This window comes from Calypte anna, chromosome 25 (genome assembly GCF_003957555.1).
Source record: "Calypte anna isolate BGI_N300 chromosome 25, bCalAnn1_v1.p, whole genome shotgun sequence".
Lineage (NCBI taxonomy): Eukaryota > Metazoa > Chordata > Aves > Apodiformes > Trochilidae > Calypte > Calypte anna.
The window spans coordinates 2,050,136-2,070,135 of record NC_044270.1 but is presented as its reverse complement, the minus strand read 5'-3'; the positions used below and the strand labels follow the sequence as shown (position 1 = coordinate 2,070,135).

The window sequence follows — 20,000 nt, the reverse complement described above, 5'->3', positions numbered from 1 at the left end:
GCAGCTTCGTGCAGCCATGGCGGGGGGGGGGTGTGGGGCCCGTGGGGCCTTTGGAGCATTTTATAGGGTGGGGGGCTGAGTCACGAGGTGACGTCACGGGGGGGAGGGGCCCAGACAGGGAGGGGGGGGGGACAAGGGGGGGGGACGCCCAGACAGGCCCTGTGTCCCCCCCCTGCGTCACAGCGAAGGGAAGTGGTTGAATTTTTGCAGGTTTTGCCCCATTTTGGGGGCTGCCCCACCCACTGAGTCACCCCCCCCCTCCAGCTCTGGTTTAGGGAGGTGGGGGGGGCACCTCCATATGCCCCCCCCCCCCCCATAATCCCCCGTGGGGAATAACTGGGGTCTCCACCCCATACTGGGGGGGACACACAACCCCCGGACTGGGTCACAACTCCCCACCCTAAGGGGGTCTCAGTGTCCCCCAAGAGGGAGGATTTTGGGGGGGGGACACACAGGGCCCCCCCTGTGATTGCCCAATGCTGGGAAGTTTCCATAACCCACCCCCCCGAGGGAAAATCCCACGAGGGAGGGACCCAGGGGGGGACAATGGGGAGGCAAGGGGGGGGGGTGTCCCAAAGTCCCAGAGGGGGGGGACACCCCCAAATACTGGGGGGGGAGATAAATAGGGACCCAGGAATGGGGAGACACCCAATTATGGGGGGGAACACCCAAATGACCGGGGGGGGGGATATAAATAGGGACCCAGGTGCCTGGGGGGGGGGGGCAGCCCCAAGTTTTTTGGGGTGGTGGAGGGAGAAATGGGGACCCAGGGATCCAGGTGGGGGGGGCTGGGGGGGGGGGCACACACCCACGTGTTTGGGTGGGGGGGTCCCAAATGTGTGTGTCTCCCCCCCACAAAGGGTGCCCTGACCTCAGCTCATTATTGGGAGTGGGGGTCCCACAGCCACGGGGGGAGGGGGGGTCCTGGGGGATGGGGGGTGGTCTCGGGAGGTGGGGGGTGGTTCCGGGGGGCGTGGGGGGTGGTGCCGGGGGGCGTGGGGGGTGGGGTCAAAACCGCTCCTCAGCGTCGGGCACTCGGGAGTCCCGCAGGTACCGGAGCCGCTCCAGGGTTCGGTCCAGGTCCTGCTCCCCCACCCGGCGGTTCTGTCGGGTCCGGATGTTGACGGTCCCACGGGAACGCTCCTTGGGACCCACAACTTGGGGGGGGGAATTTGGGGGGGGGGGGCGTCAGCACACAGCACCCCCCCCCCTCAGCACCCAAACCCCCCAGGGAATTCCCCCTCCCCCCCCAGCACCCGCCCCTCTGGGACACCCCCCCACCCAACAGCCCATTTTGGGGGGGTGGGGGGACTGAGCACAGAGCACCCCCATGAGCCCCCCCCCAAAATAAAACCTCCAAGAAAATGAAAACAAAAAAATAAAGAAAAAACCAAAGCCCCCGGGGCACCTCCCGCATCCTGGGGGGGTTCCAAGGGGGGGGGAATCCCAAGGGGTCCCCTTGGGGTCTAAAGGGAGGGTCCTAAAGGGGTCTCCTTGGGGTCCTGGGGGGTCCCATGGGTGCTGCCCCCCCCTCACCCATCTGGAAGTTGTAATGGGCCAATTGGGCTCTGCGGATCTTCCGGGCCAGGGTGGCCCCGGTGTCCCCGTCCAGATCGGCCACCAGGGCCACCCCCCGCAGGGCAGCCTGGACCTGGGGACATGGGGACATGAGAGGGGACATGGGGGACGTGGGGGGGACACGGGGAATGGGGGGGGGACACGGGGGATGTGGGGGGAGCATGAGAGTGGACACAGAGGGGACATGAGAGGACAAAGAGGGGACACAGGGGGAGATGTGAGGGGACACAAGAGGTGACATAGGGGGACACAGAGATGGGGACATAAGGGGACATGGGGGGTGACGACCATGAGAAGGGGACATAGGGAGGATCCAGGGGTGGGGGACATGAGAGAGGCTGTGGGGGGGACTCTGGTGACACAGAGGTGACATTGGGGGACACACAGGTGACCCTCTCACCTCCCGGGCGTAGTCCTCTACATCAGGTGACTGAGGGATGACCATGACCTGCAGTGGGGACAGCCAGAAGGGCCTGCAGACAGTGGGGACACCGGGGTGTCACCTACAGCCACAGGGTCCCCACTGTCCCCACAGGGTCCCTGTGACGTCCCCATTGTCCCCACAGGGTCCCCATGGATTTCCCAGGGTGTCCCCATTGTCCTCAAGGGTTTCCCAGGCTCCCTGCTGTGTCCCCAGGGTGTCCCCAGAGTGTCCCCAGGCTGTCCCTGTGTGACACCCCCACTTCCCTCCAGCCCCAGAGTTCCAACAATGCCCCCATTGTCCCCAGAGGGTTCCTATTGCCACCAGAAGTTCCCGGGGCTCCCTGCCGTGTCCCCAGGGTCCCCAGGCTCCTGGGGGTGTCCCCAGGGGTGTCCCCAAGGTCCCTCTCACCAGCGTCCCCCAGTGCTCTCTGCCAGCACTGCCACCATCCTCTCCACTGAGCCCAGAACCGCGCGATGGATCAGCACCGGGCACTCCACCCCCCCGCTGGCACTGAGCAGGGGACAAAAAAGGGGTGAGGGGAAGGGTGACAAAGGTGACAAAGGTGACAAAGGAGCAGCCACCCCCTTCTCCAGACCTGGTGTACTTCAACTGGAACCTCTGGGGCAACTGGAAGTCCAGTTGGATGGTGCCACACTGGTGGGGACGGCCCAGTGCGTCCTGGATGTGGACATCGATCTGTCATGGGGAGAGGGGGGGATCTGTCACCAAAATGGCCCCCAAGGGGACACTTGGAGGGAGGTTGGGGACATCCCCCAAGTCCCAGAGGTGTCACCTTGGGGCCGTAGAAGGCGCCGTCCCCAGGGCTCAGCTCCCAGGGGTGACCAAAGGCACAAAGGCTCCGCTGCAGCTGCTGTGGGGACAGAGGGGACAGAGTGAGGGGACAGGGGGACAGGGTGAGGGGACAGAATGTGAGGACCACAGGGAACAGGATGGGGGACATGAGGGACAGGGTGGGGGGACATTTGTCACCTGCTCAGCCTGGTCCCAGAGGTGGGGGTCCCCCAGAAAGGTCGTGGGGCGCGTGGCAAGGGCCAGGTGGAAGGAGAAGCCCAGGACAGAGTAGACGGAACGGATGAACTCCAGGGTGGCAGCCACCTCAGCCTCCAGCTGGGGACAGGAGGGGACAGTGAGACAGCAGGGGGGACAGGGGAGGGGCTGGGAAAGGAGGGGGAAAAGGGGACAGAGAGGGTGGGGGAGAGGGAAGGGGCCAGGGAGGGGATGGGGGGGACAGGGAGGGGCCAAAGAGGGGCCAGGGGGTCAGGAGGGGACAAGGAGGGGATGGGGGGTCCAGGAGGGGCCAGGGAGGGATTGGGGGTGTCCAGGAGGGTGGAGGCACCTGCTGGAGGGTGCAGAAGATGTGTCCATCGTCCTGCTGGAAGCGGTGCAGCCGCGTCAGCCCCCGCAGGCTCTCGGGGTTCTCGTGCCGGTGCAGGACCCCAAAGTCTGCAAAGCGCAGGGGGAGCTCCCGCCAGGAGCGAGGGCGGTGGCTGAACATCAGGCTGGGGACAGCAGGGGACAGCAGGGGACATCAGGGGGACAGAACGGGGACAGAAGAGGGACATCAGGGGGACAGGGACATCAGGGGGACATCAAGGGACATCAGGGGGACAGGGACAGGGACATCAGGGGGACAGGGGGGAGACATCAGGGGACATCAGGGGGACAGGGACATCAGGGGGACATAGGGACAGAGACACAAGGACATGGAGACAGAGTCCAGGGACATGGGGAGAGGAACACAGGGACAAGGACACAAGGACAGGGATTGGGACAGGGGGACACAGGGACACGGGGAGGAGGGAGGGGACAGGGCCGTCAGAGGCGCTGTCACCCCCCGTGTCCCCTCCTGCCCCCTCCTGTCTCCACTCACCAGTGTGCTGGGCAGTTCATGGGTTTGAGGGACAGTCCCTTGGGGTCCTCCTGGTGTCCCCCAGGGGAGGTGACACAGAAGATGTGTGGCGCGTAGTGCTGCCAGTGCCCCGAGAGCTCCCAGAGCTGGCGGCTGAAGAGGGTGGGGGTGACAACCTCTGAGAAACCCCTCTGCTGGTACTCACTCTGAGGGGACAGGGGGACACCATGGGGACACCATGGGGACACAAGGACATGGGGACAGGGATGGGGACACAGGGACAGTCATGGGGACAGAGGGACACAGGGATGGGGACAGTTGTGGGAATATAGGTAAAGGGACAGGGGGACACGGGGACAGGGATGGGGACAGAGGGACACAGGGATGGGGACAAGAATGAGGGACAGAGATGGGGACAGGGGCATAAGCCCAACCGCACTGGTGCAGTGGGGTCCAAGGAGGCTCAGCTGTGGGGTGACAGCACAGGAGGGGGGTGAAGGTGGCTCAGGGTCGAGTGGGGATGCAGTGGGGGTGCAGTGGGGTGCAGTGGGGATGCAATGGGGTGCAATGGGGTGCAGTGGGGTGCAGTGGGGATGCAGAGGGGATGCAGTGGGGTGCAGTGGGGATGCAGTGGGGTGCAGTGGGGCAGCCCTACCCTGATGAACTCCACCAAACTGTTGTAGATGTGGGCACCCCGGGGGAGGAAGAAGCAGCTGCCGGGGCTGAGTTTGTGGAAGAAAAAAAGCTCCTGTTCCTAAGGAAAAAAAAAACAGTGGAGATGTTCCTGAAAAAAAAAGAAGCAGGAGGGGTTACTGGGGGGCACCCAGGGGGTGCTCTCCAGGGCCCCCTAAGTGTGGGGCTCACCCTCCCAATCCGTCGGTGATCCCTTCGGGCCGCTTCCTCCCGGGCTCTCTGCCACCCCCCGAGGGCTTCTGGGGTGGGGAAGGCCACAGCAGTGACCCGCTGGAGGGACAGAGAGTGTCCCCTCCCCTGCCAGGTGACAGCTGAGGACTGCAGGGGACAAAGAGGAGTCAGGAAGCAGAAGAGGTTTGGGAAGTGGTGACCCCAAACGTCCCAGCAGGACCAACCGTGAGGAGCTGGAGGGCGAGGATGAGGGCGGTGTGAGGAAGGAGGGGGCCCGGGCAGAGGTGGAGGAGGGGGCCACACCTGTGGGGAGAGGGTTGGGGACAGTGTGGGGACAAGGAGGGGACACCCAGAAGGGTGTCCATGGGCAGAGCCCCCCCCTTCTCTGCCCCCACTCCTCTGGGTGTTACCGGTAGATGGTGGCAGTTGGGGACCTCAGCTCCTCCTCCATCTGCTGCAGCTGGAAGGGGTTGTGCTGGGGAGAGAGGGGACAGTGACACAGGGACAGTGACACAGGGGCAGGGGCACAGGGACAAGGCTTGGGGACACTGAGGGGACAGGGCTTGGGAACAGAGACACAGGGACAGGGCCTGGGGACACAGAGGGGACAGGGACAGGGCTTGGGAACACTGACACAGGGACAGGGCTTGGGGAGACTGAGGGGACAGGAGTACAGGGGACATTGGGGGGACAGGAGGGTGACACCAAAGGAGGGAGGTGCCACCGCTCCCCATTCATGTCACCCTGGTCCCCTGACTGCCCCACGAGTTTCCCCACGTCCCCACGTTGGGCTCCCTTGCCCCACCCTGGGCCAGGCTGAGGGAGGTGACAAAGTGACAAAGTCTCACCTGGAGGAGCTGGGCCAGCTGTGGGCGGGTGGCCACCAGGCGCTGGAAGCGGTGGCCCTGGCGGGCAAAGGTGACACAGGCATCCTGCAGGGCTGGCAGCTCGTCCCCTTGCACTGTCCTGGGGACACGGGGGAGGGGGTGGTGTGAGGGGACAATTTGGGGACACCAGACCCCGGCGGTGGGGCCGTGTCCCCTCCCCCACGTCCCCTTTTACCTGTCCCCCATGTGGAGGTCACAGAAGAAGCCATCGTGGGTGGCCCGGCCACCACAGAAGGTAGCCCCAAAGAAGTCCTGGGCCACTGCCCCCAGGACACAGGCACCTGACTGCCAGAAGGCCTGGAGGGGACAGGAGAGGGGACACGGGGACACAAGGGGGGTGAGCGGTGGCCTTGGGCTTTCCCCAGTGTCCCCACTCCCTGGTCCCCAGCCCCACCGTGCGGCCCTCAGGAGAGGAGAAGTCCAAGAGCTCCAGCTGGGTGTCACCCACCAGGGGACAATCCAGGTCTTGCAGGGTCCCGTTCACCCGGGCCACCAGGGTCACCTCGGGCAGGTCACCCCTGTGGGGACAGCAGGGACAGCATGGGGACCATGGGGACAAAGAATCAGGACACCATATGGGGAGCTGGGGACGCTGCTGGGACAATGGGGACACTGTGGGGACAACAGGGACACCACGGGTGTCCAAGGGGACACACACACAATAGGGACCCAATGGAGACGCTGTGGGGACCCTGGGGACACGGCGGGGATCTCACAGGGATGCTGTGGGGACAACGGGGACCCCGTGGAGACTCCAGGGACATTGGGGACACTGCGCAGAGCCTGGGGACAGTGTGGGGATGCTGTGGGGACACCATGGTGACCTTGGGGACATAGTGGGGACATCACGGACCCCGTGGGGCCTACCCCAGCTGTTGGGCCACCTGGAGAGGGGTGGTCTGGAGGGCCCGGCCGGGCAGGTGCCTTCCGCCGGGTAAGGAGATGCGGATGGGGGTCCCCGGGAGGGGCCGTTCCCCGTTGCTCCCATCCCCGCTCCCCTCCCGCTGCTCCGCCCGCAGCCGCTCGAACAACCGGAGCCGCTCCGGCAGGCGGGGGTCGGGCCCGGTGACCTGGGGATAGGAGAGGTATCAAAGGTCAGCAGGGGGTCACGGGAGGGGTTAAAGGGGTCCCGGGGGATCCCAGGAGGGGAATCCCAGGAAGGGTTCCAGGGAAGGGGATCCCGGGGGGGTCCCAGCGCACCCGGCTCCTGCGGGGAGGTCCCGGGATGACGAGCCGGACAGCGGCGCGGACGGACATGACAGGAATGGCTCCGCCCCTTCCGGTGCCCGCAGGAAAACTCGGAAAGGGGCGGGGTTTAGAAACGAACCAATCAGCGCCGAGTAGCGGGGCCCTCCCCACCAATGGGCGGGCGCTGGGGGTGGAAAGGCGGGAAGGGCGCGTGCTCCCTCAGCGGGGAAAGGCGGGAAGGACGGAACCAAGGGGATGGCGGGGGGGGGGGGAACGGGCACCGGGAACCCCAAAAAGTGAGGCCAAAAGTGGGAGAACGGGAGTCCGGGAGGGGAAAAAACGGAGACCGAAAAGGGGCTTAACGGCCCCCGACCCCCGCTCGCAACCCCCGGGGATTGGGGGAGGCGAAGAAGCCCCCCCGAGAAGCGTGGGATCCCCTCAGAGCTGTGGTGACAGACCCCGCCTGAAGCCCCCTCAGGGCTGAGGTAACGCCCCCCCCCCCTCAGTTCAAAGCGCAGGGACACAAGAAAGGATCCGCCACCACCTGGGGTTTTTTGGTAATTTTTATGTATATTTAACCCTACACCTTTATCAAACATATATGATGGATTCTAGCAACTAAAAAAAAAATAAATCAAACAAACAGAAAAAAAAACCCCATCAAAATAAAATAAATCAAGTAAAATTCCAACTTCATATAAAAGCCACTGTGGGGCTCCGTCTGTGAAGGATGCGAGATGGGATTAAAAAGTGATTGTTAATTATTATTATATACACACACGTAGAAAGTCAACAGTGTTCCCAGGGGAGAGAAAAAAACAAGCTGGGGGGGGAGGAAACAACAAAATAATAACAAAATAAAAGATTTTTCACGCTGGGGTTGGGTAGGGACCCCTCCTCGCTGGTAGGGTTGGGGTTTGGGTGGGTTATTGAGAGATTTTTGCCTTTTTGGGGGGGGATTTTCGCCTTTTTTGGGTGTTTTTTGCCAGCTGGAGGGGGAGCGGCGCCCGTCGCTGCAGAGAAAGGCACAGGGGGGGTCAGGGGGGGCTCTGCCGCCGCTCGGACCCTTCACCCCTCTGTGACAGCAGGTGGGTTGATGGGCTAAAAAACAAAAGAAAAGCAAAAAAAAAGCAAAAAAAAAGCAAAAAACACCATCTGACCTTTTTTTTTTCTTTTTTCTTTAAACTCCCGAGTTTCTATTCTGGGAGCATTGCTTTTTTTTTTGGGTTAAAACGTTGGGTTTTTCTTTTTGTTTTTCTTTTTTTTTTTGTTCCAAGTCTCGCGCCGACTGGGTGGGTTGGGGAAAGAAATTGGGAGGGGTGGGGGAAACAAATAAAAATTATTTAATTTAGGAGAAATTTAGGAGAAGGTTCTGGGGAGGGGGGGGGAAGAGTTAAAGGGCAGGGAAGCCAAAAAAAAAATGGGGAAAAGAAGGAAAAAAAACCAAGTGAAAGCTGCTCTGCACAGCATCTGGGTGCCTTTGCTCAGGAGCTGGGCGTCTGCTTCAGTACCTGGGGGGGAAAAAGGGGCGTTTGGGGGCAAAAAAAGGTGCCCCGCCCCTGCCGAAGGGGGGTCGGGGTCGTTTGAGACTATGGAAGGGGTCTCTGAAGGGCTCTCGGGGTCTGAAATCAGCACGGGGGGTCCTGACCAACACCCCGCCCCGGTTCCCCGCTCCGTCCCGGTGAGCTGGGCCACCCCCTCCCCCCATGCCTCGCCCTCCCCCCCCAGCACCCCCCAACTGCTCCCTGGGGAGGGGGCTGAGCCCCACGGCCTCACGGGTGCGGGGGGCTGCGGGGTCCCGGGCTTGGGGAGCTCCTTCCCTCCCGACGAAATGCTCTTTGATCGTCCCTTGGTGGATGGTCGGGTGCTCCATGGGGGACGGTGGGGGGGCTGTGGGGAAAGGGACCCCCGGGTGGTCCCCGGCCGAGGGGGGCTGGGTGGGGAAAGGGACCCCTGGGTGGTCCCCGGGGACGGGGGGAGGCGGGGGGGTGGGGAAAGGGACCCCCGGGTGCTCGATGGAGGGAGGCGGGGGGACGCCGTGGGGCAGGGCGAGGGGAGCGGCGGAGGGGTCCTTGGAGAAGGGGTTGGTGTGCTCCACCCCCGGCATGCGGGGAGGGACCGGGTGGTCCCTGGGGAAGAGGCCGCCGTGGTCCTTGGCAGTGGGCGGGGGTCCGGTGGGCGGGGGTCCCACCGGGTCCCCCCGGGGAAATGGAGTCCCGTGCTCCAGGGGAGGAGGGGCGAGAGGAGGGGGCGGCGGAGGCGGGGGGATGCGGTGCTCGAAAGCGGGGTTGAAACTGTTGGTTCGGAAGTTGTTGACGCTCTCCGGGAAGGGGGGGGGACGACGTGCTCCTTGTAAGGGGGTGGGGGGAAGCCCCCCATGCCCGGCAGCTCCGAGGTGCCCGTGGGGCCGTTATCGAAGGTGCCGCCGCCGCCGCCCATCTCGAACCAACCCGAGGCGCGGTTGGCGTCGCGCCCGTGGCCGCGGTTGCCTTTGCCCAAGACTCGGATGGACTCCACCGTCTGGATGGGTTCTCCCGACATCCCCCCACCCCTGCTGGAGGAGGAGGAGGAGGAGGAGGAGGAGGAAGAAGCGTTGTGGTAACCCAAGGTCTCGATGGGAGCCCCTTTTTCCTCGGTGCTGTCGGGTAAGTCCAAGCAAGAGGAGGAGACCCTGGTCTCAATGCGGTGGTAGTGCTCCTCCTGAGGCTGAGGGTCTCCTTTGGCAGCACCCAATAAATTCCCCCCCTCGCCGGAGCTGGTTTTGGAAATCTGCCCAAAATGTTTCTCCTCGGAGGGTTTCCGAGAGGCGTTTTTCAGCATGTTCTTAAACTCCATGGTGGACGTGGCGGAAATGGAAGAACCCAAAGGTTTTTCTGCCGCCGCTCGAGCGGCGGGGCTGGAGAGGGGGTTTGGAGAATTAAAAAGGGAACGGTGGGGAAGGGAGTGAGGAGAATCCGGATATTGCTTCTGCGAGAGGCCGGAGTGCACCACGGCTTTGGCCAAATTGTTGTGGTTGGAATCCGGGGTGAAAAACACCTCGTTCTTGCCGGGCGAAGGAGAACCATCGGCCGTGGAATCCTTCCCGCGGAGGCCGTAGCTCCCGTAGAGCCCCGGGGAGGAGGCCAGGGGGTCGCAGCTCTCACTCTGCTCCAGGATGGACCTCATGGATTGAGGGAAGGAAGATTTGACACCGAATTCTTGAGCTCTTTGCCCGTAGCTGGACAGGACCGGTTGGTAGTCGGCGGCTTCCGAGAGTTTGCTCGATTTGAGGATCGACTTGGTGGGTTTCTTCTCCAGGTTGAGCATGGCCGACGGCGGCGGCCCCGAGTAATCGAAGTCCCGGTAATCTTCATCTTCTTGGAAAGAAGTGTCGGGGTAAAACTTCTCCTGGGAGGAGTCCATCAAGGAGGAAGGGATCTCCATGGTGTCTGCAGGTGGTTTGTACCGACCGGACGGAGAGTCTCTGCCCAGGCCGAAGGCTCGGTAGGTGTGCACGGAATTGGGAAGTTCCTGGGAATAACCATCATCCCGGCTCTGAAGAGGTGACCTGGTGCTGCTGGGAGTAGAAGAACCCGGGCTCATAATTTTGGAGAGCAAGGAGATGGTGTCAACATTGCTGGAGGTGGGTTTGTCCATCATCTCGTCCTGGGTGGGGGTCCCGCTCCGCTCGTCGCGCACCGGCGTCCCGTCCACATTGTCCATGGAAGTGCTGGTGGGACCACGCTGGAAGTCGGGAGCGTGGCTCTCCGTGGCCATGGTGGATCCCAAGCTGCTGAGGATGGGAATATTCAAGTTGAGGCCGCTGAAGCCCGGGTTGCCCTTCAGGAAATTGTGGATCTTCATCTCCAAGCTGGGAGACGGAGGTTCCGCCTCCAACTTGGGTTTGGAAATTTCCGTGGGTTGAGCCAGGGAGGTTTCTGCTGGCAAAAGGGAAGAAGGGCTGGGAGGATGGGAAGTGGGAAATCCCAAGGAATTGCTTGGGGGCTTAAAAGTGGAGCTGGAGAGGCCTGGGGCGTGGCCAACGGGAGCTTTGTTGACTGAAGTCGAGGAAACCTCAGCGGTCGAAGAGTTTGGAGAAAACCCAAAAGTTTTGGCTACGAAAGGCTGAGAGTTGGCAGGGAGGTTCCTCCCCTTCCCACCAGGAACTGTGGTGTTGGCTGGGGAGGCTGACATGCTCTGTGAGGCTGTTTCACTGGACTGCACGGTGTTTCCAGCCACGCTCTGGAGGAGGGATGACAAACCTGGAAGAAAAAGGAGGTGGGTGTTGAGAAATTCCAGGAAGAGTGAGGAAAACTTTAAAAGGCTTTTGTCAAGTGGTTCCCACCAACAATTTTGGTGTTTTAGGTGAGAAAACGATTTGGTTTTGTGGCACTGGGAGCCAGCAAGAGGCAAAATGCTTGCCAGAGGCTCAGGTTGAGCAATAAGTATCAATTTCAACGTTTATCTGAGGGAACTGGGTCACAATTCATCCTGGTTTTGTAGCCAGGTGTAAAAAAAACATGGAAAAACGTGGGTGCTGGCATCAAACACCCCGTTAAGACCCGTAACCTGCTTGGGTACCTTGCAGAGCTGGTGCTGTCTGAGTCTGGGTTTTGGAGAGAGCAGATAAAATGCTTTCAGGAGTTATTTCCACTTTGGAGAGAATATTTGCTAAAGGGTTGGAAGGAGCAGCTGGAGTCCCCAGGCCAGGAGTCTTCAGGCCACTGCTTAGAGCTGTTGGGCTCGTTGGGGTCCCGGGAGAAGGTCTGGAGGCAGGGCTGACACCTAGGAGAGAAGCACACACCACTCACCCACCTTGCTTTGTCAACAAAAAGTTGGGTTGGTTTTTTTTTTGAGGGATGAGGTTCTCCAGAGCTTGATCAAAGAGCCCAAGATCTTTTCCCTCAGAACTCCTTCACCAGGTTTCTTTGGAGGCAACTGAAGCTTTGGAAGGTTTCAGCACTCACCTGTGTTCTTCATGACTGAGGTTAAACTGCTCAGAATGGAGCTGATCTTGGCCAGGTCCACGTTGGCCAAGTTGGGCAAGGCCAAGGCCGGGGTTGGCGGGGCAGGTGCTGCGCTCACCGCCACCTTGGGAGGAGCCGGGGCCGGCGGCGTTGTCACCGTCACCGAAGTGGTGGCTGTGGATGGTGCCACTTTGGGGACATTTTCACTCTTGGTGGGTGGTGGAGCTGGGACTGGGGCTGCCTGCTTCTCCTTCCGTTCTTCCACTGAAGCAGAGAGAGGTAAAAGAGAAGAGGAAGCATCACTGAAGGGTTCCGAAGGGTACAGGATTCCCAATGGGTTCCTCAGCCTTAAGATGGATTCCACGAGTGGTTTGGGATCAATCACAGCCAAGATCCCAGAGAAGATCCAAGCCCAACAGCACCAAGCTGCAGGTTGGCTTCATCCATCCCCCTCCCCCCCAACGCTTCCTCAGAGAGGGTGTTTTATCCCCAGGGAATCTTTTACCCACTGGAAACTCAGCCTTGCCAACCCACCGATGATTTTGGAGGAATCATCCTCCACATCAGAGAGCTCCATGTCCTCCACGTCCCGGTTATCTGTCACAGGTTCTGGAGAGATCATCTTCCGGCTTCCTGCCACTGGAGAGTGGGAATTGTCTTCCTCCCCCATGCCCTGGAAAGGGGACTCGGAGCCAGTCGGGGAAGGGGCATCCATGCTGGGAGAAGGGACAGGAGACTCCTCTGGATCAGGAAGCGTGGCTTTCAACTGGTCCAGCTTCTTCTTGAGGTTGCTCACTCGATTGGCAAACGTTTTATAAGCCTAAAAAACAAAAGGAGATGGGAGATGTTGGGAGGTGTCCAATACAATTCCTATTTTACAGCCTCCTTCAGCCATCCCACCAGAGGAAGAGGGAGAAAACCCCATCCTTACATTTGCCACCACCTTGACCTCCTTGTACTGAGCTTCGTAGAAGATCCCGGCGTTCTCCAGGGCCTCAGTCAGCGAGGGCCCATTCTTCACTTGCTTGTCCAAGCCATTGACAAACTCTTCCAGCTTGGAACTGGCTTCTTCAAATTCTTTGGAGAACTTCTTTCCTCCTGTTTTGTCTGACAGGAGATGAGAAAAAGGAGGCAAGGAAGTCAAGATCCCAAAAGGATCTTGGAGGGGGGAGGGGTTGGGAAGGTCTTAAGAACAACGTGGATCTTAACAACCAATTTTTCAACCAATTGACCTCCTGCTTTTTTTTTTTTTTTTTTTTGGGTGGGTTTTGATGAGCAGGTTCAAACGACCCCAAATTTGAGGCTGGTTCTTGGAATTTTTTTTTTAAAATTCCTCCAGCTGTCACGATAGGTTTGTTCCTTCCCCTGACAAGATGAGGTTTGGGCTGCTCAACACCTTTCTTTACCTTTTAAACACTTCAGGGTTTCAGTGCTGCACACATCCACTCTCATGGTGGAAAGCTGCTTCTCTTTCAGCTCAATCTGATCTTCTGAACGTTTGTATAAGAGCAACTCGTCGATGAGAGATTGGGGCTGGGGAAAAACAAAAAGCAAAGCAAAAAAAAAAACAACAATAAAGCACATCCTCAGCACATTCCAGGGAAGAGAAACCCTCCCCGACAAACAAGGGTGCCAAGTGATTCCCAAAGCAGGGCTGGTGTGGAAACAAAACTGAGCCAATCCTGGCATTTATAACTCCAAATCTGCAGGCTGGAGCTCAGGGAGTGGAATTCTACCAACCTCCTGGCTCTGAGGGTTGGGAAAATGAGTGGAGATTTTTATTGTAGTTTTTTTCCTATTTATTTAAATTTAATCAACTCCCCGTGCTCTTTTTGGGGAGCCTGATTGTGATAAATTTGTTACCACCAACTCCTCAACCACCCTGAACATCTCCTTGGTCAGAACCACCCCTAAAAACCTCAGAACAGGACACCTGGATTTTGCAAAGCTCCCAAGAGGACAAATCCGTGGAACAGCCACCTGGCTTCCCCTGGAGCTGCCGGGGGCCTTGAGCTCCAGAAAAACTTCAGGCCAAGCTTGAGGAGAGGGAACAGTTCCCACTTGCAAACTTACTCTGAATTCAGCCACAATCTTGGACTTCAAAGCAGCTTTTGGGTTGGTGGAGGCTGTGGGAAGAGAGAAAAAAGGATGAAGAAACCCAAAATACTCCACCCCGACTGAAAGTTAAGAAAAAGCAGGAAATCAGAAATGTTTTCAGATATGTGAAGGGAAGACTGAGCTTAGGGGTCAAATGTTTCCCTTCCAGATGAGGAGGAGAACATGCTGGGAAGGTCCCTCCAGGCTCTGGGCTTCCTGGTGGCCAAAGGGAACGTGGTCACATGCAACCCAGGTCAAGGAATTCTTCTGTTCCTGCTTTTTAAGAACCTGCTGGAGGATCTGAGTGGCTGGGACCTCCTCCATCTCTGCCTCCTCCATCTCAAATCCCTGCAAGGGGAATACTACTTCCCAGGACTTTACACCTCTCCCCAAAAAAGGGCAAATAATGCTTCCGATGGATTTCCACACCTCCAAGTAGGGGAATATTATTTCCAAGGAGTTTATTACTCCTCCCTAGAAGGAATATCACTTCCTAAGAGCCAGACTCAGAGCTGCCACGTGCAGCCCTTTGGCAATTCCTAGCCCTAACCACACTCCCAACTTTTAAAACTCTCCCAGCTCTCCTCTGACATCTCACTAACAGAGAAGGGGGAAGGAATCCCACTGTCCCGAGACCCCAAATCCATTGGGTTTGGCCCAAAAGAAGAGAAAGCTCTGATGAGAGGCCACGTTTGGGTGGGGAAAGCAGCTCGTGGTGTTAAGGCAAGGAATCAACTTTGCCAAAGCCCTTCCTCATCAAGCAGCTGATCTCAGGGCTCAGGAAGGTGTTTTTATGGACCAGTCAAAGCTTTAGGAAGAGATGAGGAAAAAAACCTCCTGCTACAGACTGCACTCCTGGATGGAAAAGACTTTTCTGCACTGCCAACTCCCAGGCTGCTCTTAGTTTGCTGGTGACACCAAGAAAGTGGCCACCTCCTTGCTGCCAAAGTTCTGTCTTCTCTCCAGCTCTCAATATTTTAACACCAGCATCCAAGAGGTTCTACACCAGCTCCTTCCTCTCCAGAACCTCCACTCTCAGACTCAGTTCCTTCCAACACCTCCTGGCTGCTCCTGCTCTCCATGATTTCTCGAGGTCTCTTCCAACCTCCAACAATCCTGTGATTTTCTGGTGGTTTATTTATTAGTCCAGAAGGAATCTAAAGAGCCTGGAAGAAGCATGCTGGCTCCTGGCTGAGGCCAGATAAGGTGCCCACCTCTGGGCCAGCCTTTCTTCTCTTCTGTGAGAAGACAAACGGTTTGGGTTTTATTTTTATTTTTTTTTTTAGATTAGTTCAGAGAGTTCCCATGGGGGGTTCCTTACTTTGTGATTTCTTCCACGGCTTATTCGGTTGTTTGTTCAGAGTTTCTTTCAGCTGCTTCTGAGTTTTGAAAGTGGTACCTGGAAAACATTTTTTTTTTTTTTTTTTTTTTTAATTGGCAGACTGGCATTCCTTGCCTTGAAGAATCTGGGGGGGGTTGGTTTGGTATTTTGGTGCCACGGGGTCAAAAAGTGAAGAGAAATTTGCTTTAAAATCCCTCAAGCAACTTCCTTGGAAGAGCTGCTGGATGCCCAGGAGAACCTGAGGTTACTCAGGAATGCAGCAAGCCAGGGGGTGCTCTGACAGTTTTAAATCAAGTTTCTCTTTGCCCTTGCACTGAGTTGAACAAAAATCACAGCAAAGAGTGAAAAGAAAGGAATAACAACAATTGTTAGACACCACTCAGCTCCTGAGGTTGGTTTTTAACCCATCAGCATTCAACAGGCAAGCAAGACACATGGGGAGATACATCAGTGACAAATAATCTAAAATATTTTTGTACCTGACGTTTCAACATGCAACTAAAATCTTTCCACCTGGTGAAACTTCAATGTTCCTCCTGCCAGGACGCTCCACACCACCCAGGAGGGTTTCCCAAAACACCTTTTTAGCTCTTACTGACCAAAAAAGCATAAATGTGGACTCACTTCCTTCAAATATCAGCTAATTCTAACTGCCCTCACATGCTTCCAGCTGCCACGAGCCACTGCAGAAACTTGAGGCCACTTCAAGCTCCCCTTCCAACTTCTTTCCAATGCCAAAATGAGTAAGAAAAAAAGAAAAACCAAACCCAACCCAGTTGGTAAAAGACTCAAAAGCAGAGCCCAGGCCACAAAAGCAAAGCCAAAACCCCCATTACTGAGGGCTGGAAGGATTCTTGTCAACTTCCCATTGGGTTTCCTCACAGCTGGTGTGGAAAGATTGGGAGAAATCTTTAGAAAGGTCCAAAAAAGGGAAGCAGGCAGCACCTGGGATGGTGCAGATGGGGAAAGAAGGGATTGGGCACAAACAGCTCGTTGGATTTAGTTTGAGGTGAGAAATACAAAGGGTGAGGAGCTTACTCAGAGCTTCTTTGAGGGCCAGGATGGTTTCCTCAGGGTAGACATTTCTGTCCTCCCAGATTTTGAAGATTCTTTCGATAGATTTGGAAACAGAGGGATCCCTGGAATTGAAAAAGAGAAGAGCAGGTTGGGGGTTGTTGGGAGAGGAACAAGGGGAAGGAAGGGGGGAAGGTAGGGGGGAAAAAAGGGGGGAAAAAAAAGGAGGGGAAAAAAAAGGAGGAAAAGAGGAGGGAAGAAGTATTTTTGGGGTGCAAAAGACTCACTTGACCAGGGAAGCAGCCTCGGGCAGCACCTCGGCGAAGGCGTCGCGGAAAACGATGGCGTTCTTGCGTTTGCAGTTCTGGATGACATCGTTGGCCAAGTAGAAAAGGTTCAGCCGGTGAGGAAAAGCAGCTGGAAAAAGCAAGGAGAAGGAGATCAGCACCCAGCTGGCAGGTGCAGGGTGATAACAACATGGAAGGGGTTTTCTTAGAGGGGAGTGAAGCGTTTTGGTCAGCGGAGTTGACGGTTTGGGGGGTTGGGAGTTGAAAGGGTTTCAAGTGGTCCCAAGGGTGGTGGTTTCCTCAGGGAGGTTTCAGCAAACCCCACTGCTCTGCAGGTTTCCTCATGGGAAGCTCTTGGCATCATCTCTGGTCCAGAAGCTCTGGTGGGGTTAGGAAGTCCAAGGGGGAAGAGGAGACCAAAGGAAATTGAGGCTGCATGGAAAGACTCAGATGGATTTGAGCCTCAAATGCTCCAAAGTTTGATGAGAGGAAGTGAAGAGCTTCAATCCTCACCCAATGCTCTGTTCCTCCTCTTCTCACCCAATTTCCAGCTTTTTTTTTTGTTGTTGCTGACAGTTTGTTTTATCCTTCCCACCAAGCCATTCCAACACCATTCCAGCTGCTGCCATGTCCAGGAATACCTCAGCTCCCATCTCCCAAAATCCTTCATAACAAAGACCACAACGAGCCCCAGGATTTGTCACCAGAAACTTGGTTGGGTTTGTGTTTTTTTTTTCTCTCCAACCCCCTCCTGAAGGTGCTCTGGCAGCACCATCATCTCCACCAGACAGAGCTGATCAAGAGCTCTATAAAATGATAGATATAAATTATAGATATAAAATTAAATCCCTCAGGATTGGAGTGGGGGCACTTTGAGCTCACAGAAACATTTTGGTCATCAAACTCTTGGCCAACAACTCCAGCAGTGACCACCTCGTGCTCATGACAAGCCCTGACCCAGGAGGGAAGACATGGAGAGCAACAGATTGAAATCCCACCACTTTTTCCCTGAAAGGACCAAACTCTTGCATGCAACACCTCCTAACTCTGACTTAATAAAAGATAAGGAATCAAAAGGTCCTTTGTTTTTTTTCCCTTCACACACACTTGACATGGCCTGCAAGAAACAGCCCAACTCAAGGGCTTCACCCTTGATGGAGATGCAGACCTGAGCCACAGAGGAATTCCTCCCCCTCATTAAACACTGACACCTTCACCAGACAGAAAAAAAAAAAAAATAAAGGAAAACCCACCCCAAGCAACCCAATAACCATGGGGTGCTGACAGCTGACAGGGGTTGCTCCAGGCTGAGATGCTTCAGGAGGAACTTGGGCAGGAGATCCTGGAGAGGGAAACCTTGGAAGGCTTCTCCTTGGGCAGGAGGAGTGGAAGGGAAAAGGGCAGCACCAAAACCTTGGTGACCTCAAGGGAAACCTTCCCCCAGGTCCTGGGTGAGGAGCTGTGAGGGAAGACACCGAGGGCTTGGGAAGGAGGGAGGAGGGTCCTGTAGGACCTCCCTGGGGACAAAGACCTGTCAGAGGGATGAGGATTTTCCAGGAGAGGTGGGGAAGGAGGGCAGGGTCAGCTTCTCCTCCCCAGGAGAACAACCTCAGGCTCTCACCTTAACTCTCCCTTACCACAAGGGGATGTGGGGGGGAACACAAATCGGGAATCTGGAGGGAGAGAGAAAACAAAACTCTCCCCAACCTCAGAGGGGATAGAGGGCACAGCAAAAGGAAGCTCTGGGATGGGAACCTTATCTTGATCTGGCTGCCAAGCTGACCTGAACTCCTCCTGCAAACCCTTGGGGCAGCGGGGAGATAACGCGGCCGTGTTTAGACTCCTGGAAACATTAACTTTGCAACAGAGCCTCAGAAAAAAAAAAAAAAAAAAAAAAAAAAAAAGAGCGTGCAAAAAATAATAATAATAAAAAAAAATCAGGTGGCAAAGCCTTGGCACCCCGACCCCTCACCAGACTAAAAACCTCGCGAAATAACAACGTTTTAGAAGACCCCGCACACCTCCCGAGGTGTCACCAGCGCTCAGGTGCCGCTGCACCACCCAGGGGGAGGAGGAGGAGGAGCCCTCCTGAACCCCCAAATCCACCGATTTCGGTTCTGTCAGCTCCAAAACCTCCGGCACAGGCACGGCCCCATCTCCACCTCTCCCCCACCTCCCCCCGCCCAACCCCCGGGGCTCCATCCTCACTTCCAGACCGGCACCAAGGCTCCAGGGGAAGGGGGTGAGCGCCTTGCCCAGCCCCAGGGGTGGGTGCCGGGTGTCTGTGTCCCCCCTCCCCAAAAGCTTCGCCCCTTTCCCCCCCAAAACTCACAGCGCCGGAGCCACTTCATCCAGTGGTAAACGATGGTGCTGTGGTGCCGCTTGTTCTCCAGGCACCACGAGGAGAGGCCCTGGATGGACTCCATCGTGTTGGTCACCGCCTGCAGCTTCCGATCGAGCGAGGCCTCCAGCGCGCCGGCCGAGGAAGAGGAGGAGGAGGAGGAGGCGACGGCCGAGGAGGAGGAGGAGGCCCGACCGCCGCCTCCGCCGCCCGCCGCCATCTTCCCGCCCTGCTCCCGGCTCCGCTCTCGGCCCGGGAAGCAAAAGCAGCAACAACAACAGCGGCGGCGCCTCAGCAGGAGGAGGAGGAGAAGGAGGAGGCGGCGGCGGACCCCGCCGCGATGGGGCGGGGAATGCGACGGCGCGTTACGCCGGGGCCGAGGAGGAGAAGCGGGCGGGCAGCGCAGCGGACGCTCAGCGTCAAGGCCTCCGCGGTTCCCTAAGCGCTGAGTCCCGTGTCCCGTCCCCCCCCCCCTTCCCCGCCTCCCTCTCTTCAACCACCCCCGGGAGAGAGGAGCAGCGGCGGCGGCGGTGGCGGCGGCAGCGGCGCCGTTTCAGCGTCCGAGCCCCCCCGCAGGCAGCGCCCGCCCCACCGCCGCCATTTTGTGCCGCGCTCCCTCAGCCGCGTCCGCGGCGGCGCCCCCCGGGCTCGGCCCCCCCTGCCCGCCCCCCCCTCCTCCTCCTCCTCCTCCTTCTCCGCCACGGCCGCGCCGCCGCCTCAGGCGCCTGCGCTCAGCGGGGGCGGCGCAGGCGCAAACCGCCCCGCCCTCCGCGCCTGCGCAAGATCCGCCCGCCCCTTCTTCCTCCTCCCCTCGGCAAAATGGCGGCGGCGCTGAGGAGGGGAGGAGGGAGGGGAAAGGCCTGAGGGGGTGGAATGGTGTGAGGGAGAGGGGAGGGTGGAAATAAAAATAAAAAATATGTGGTGGAAATAAAAAGGAAGTGTGGTGGAAATTAAAAGAAATGTGGAAATTAAAAAAAAAAAGGAAATTAAAAATGTGGAAATAAAATAAATGTGGAAATAAATGTGGAAATAAAAAATGTGGAAATAAAAAATGTGGAAATTTAAAAAAAATGTGGAAACTAAAAAAATGTAGACATTTTTAAAAAATGTGGGAAAAAAAGGAAATAAAAAATGTGGAAAAAAATGTGGTGCAAATAAAAAA

The 20,000-nt window shown here is 57.5% G+C and overlaps 2 protein-coding genes across 2 annotated transcripts; both read right to left on the bottom strand.

The window, feature by feature from the left end:
* Positions 1-958: 958 nt before the first annotated feature.
* TARS2 (threonyl-tRNA synthetase 2, mitochondrial) lies at positions 959-6,880 on the bottom strand. Its single transcript, XM_030465265.1, has 18 exons — positions 6,824-6,880; positions 6,491-6,693; positions 6,018-6,141; positions 5,799-5,920; positions 5,585-5,702; positions 5,147-5,211; positions 4,961-5,039; positions 4,737-4,883; positions 4,528-4,626; positions 3,894-4,078; positions 3,360-3,522; positions 2,993-3,130; positions 2,796-2,873; positions 2,598-2,698; positions 2,411-2,512; positions 1,979-2,051; positions 1,537-1,651; positions 959-1,157 (listed from the first exon to the last, which is right to left on the bottom strand). The coding sequence occupies exons 1-18, from the start codon at positions 6,878-6,880 to the stop codon at positions 1,009-1,011; spliced, it is 2,118 nt and encodes a 705-aa protein (XP_030321125.1). The 3' UTR covers positions 959-1,008.
* A 1,344-nt stretch (positions 6,881-8,224) lies between these two features.
* RPRD2 (regulation of nuclear pre-mRNA domain containing 2) lies at positions 8,225-19,366 on the bottom strand. Its single transcript, XM_030465027.1, is given in 11 exon segments — positions 8,225-9,155; positions 9,158-11,052; positions 11,372-11,575; positions 11,758-12,021; positions 12,292-12,577; positions 12,689-12,864; positions 13,164-13,290; positions 13,831-13,883; positions 16,235-16,335; positions 16,498-16,627; positions 18,830-19,366. Coding segments are annotated over 11 exon segments (4,305 nt in total). The 5' UTR covers positions 19,059-19,366; the 3' UTR covers positions 8,225-8,315.
* Positions 19,367-20,000: the final 634 nt, after the last annotated feature.

What these genes read in the sequence shown, in the direction of transcription:
- TARS2 (XM_030465265.1), bottom strand. Translation starts at nt 6,880, where the DNA reads ATGTCCGTCCGCGCCGCTGTCCGGCTCGTCATCCCGGGACCTCCCCGC. An exon ending in GACCTCCACATGGGGGACAG is followed by an intron (nt 5,703 to 5,798) that starts GTAAAAGGGGAC and finishes CCGTGTCCCCAG; the next exon opens with GACAGTGCAAGGGGACGAGC. An exon ending in TAGAGGACTACGCCCGGGAG is followed by an intron (nt 1,652 to 1,978) that starts GTGAGAGGGTCA and finishes CCATGTCCCCAG; the next exon opens with GTCCAGGCTGCCCTGCGGGG.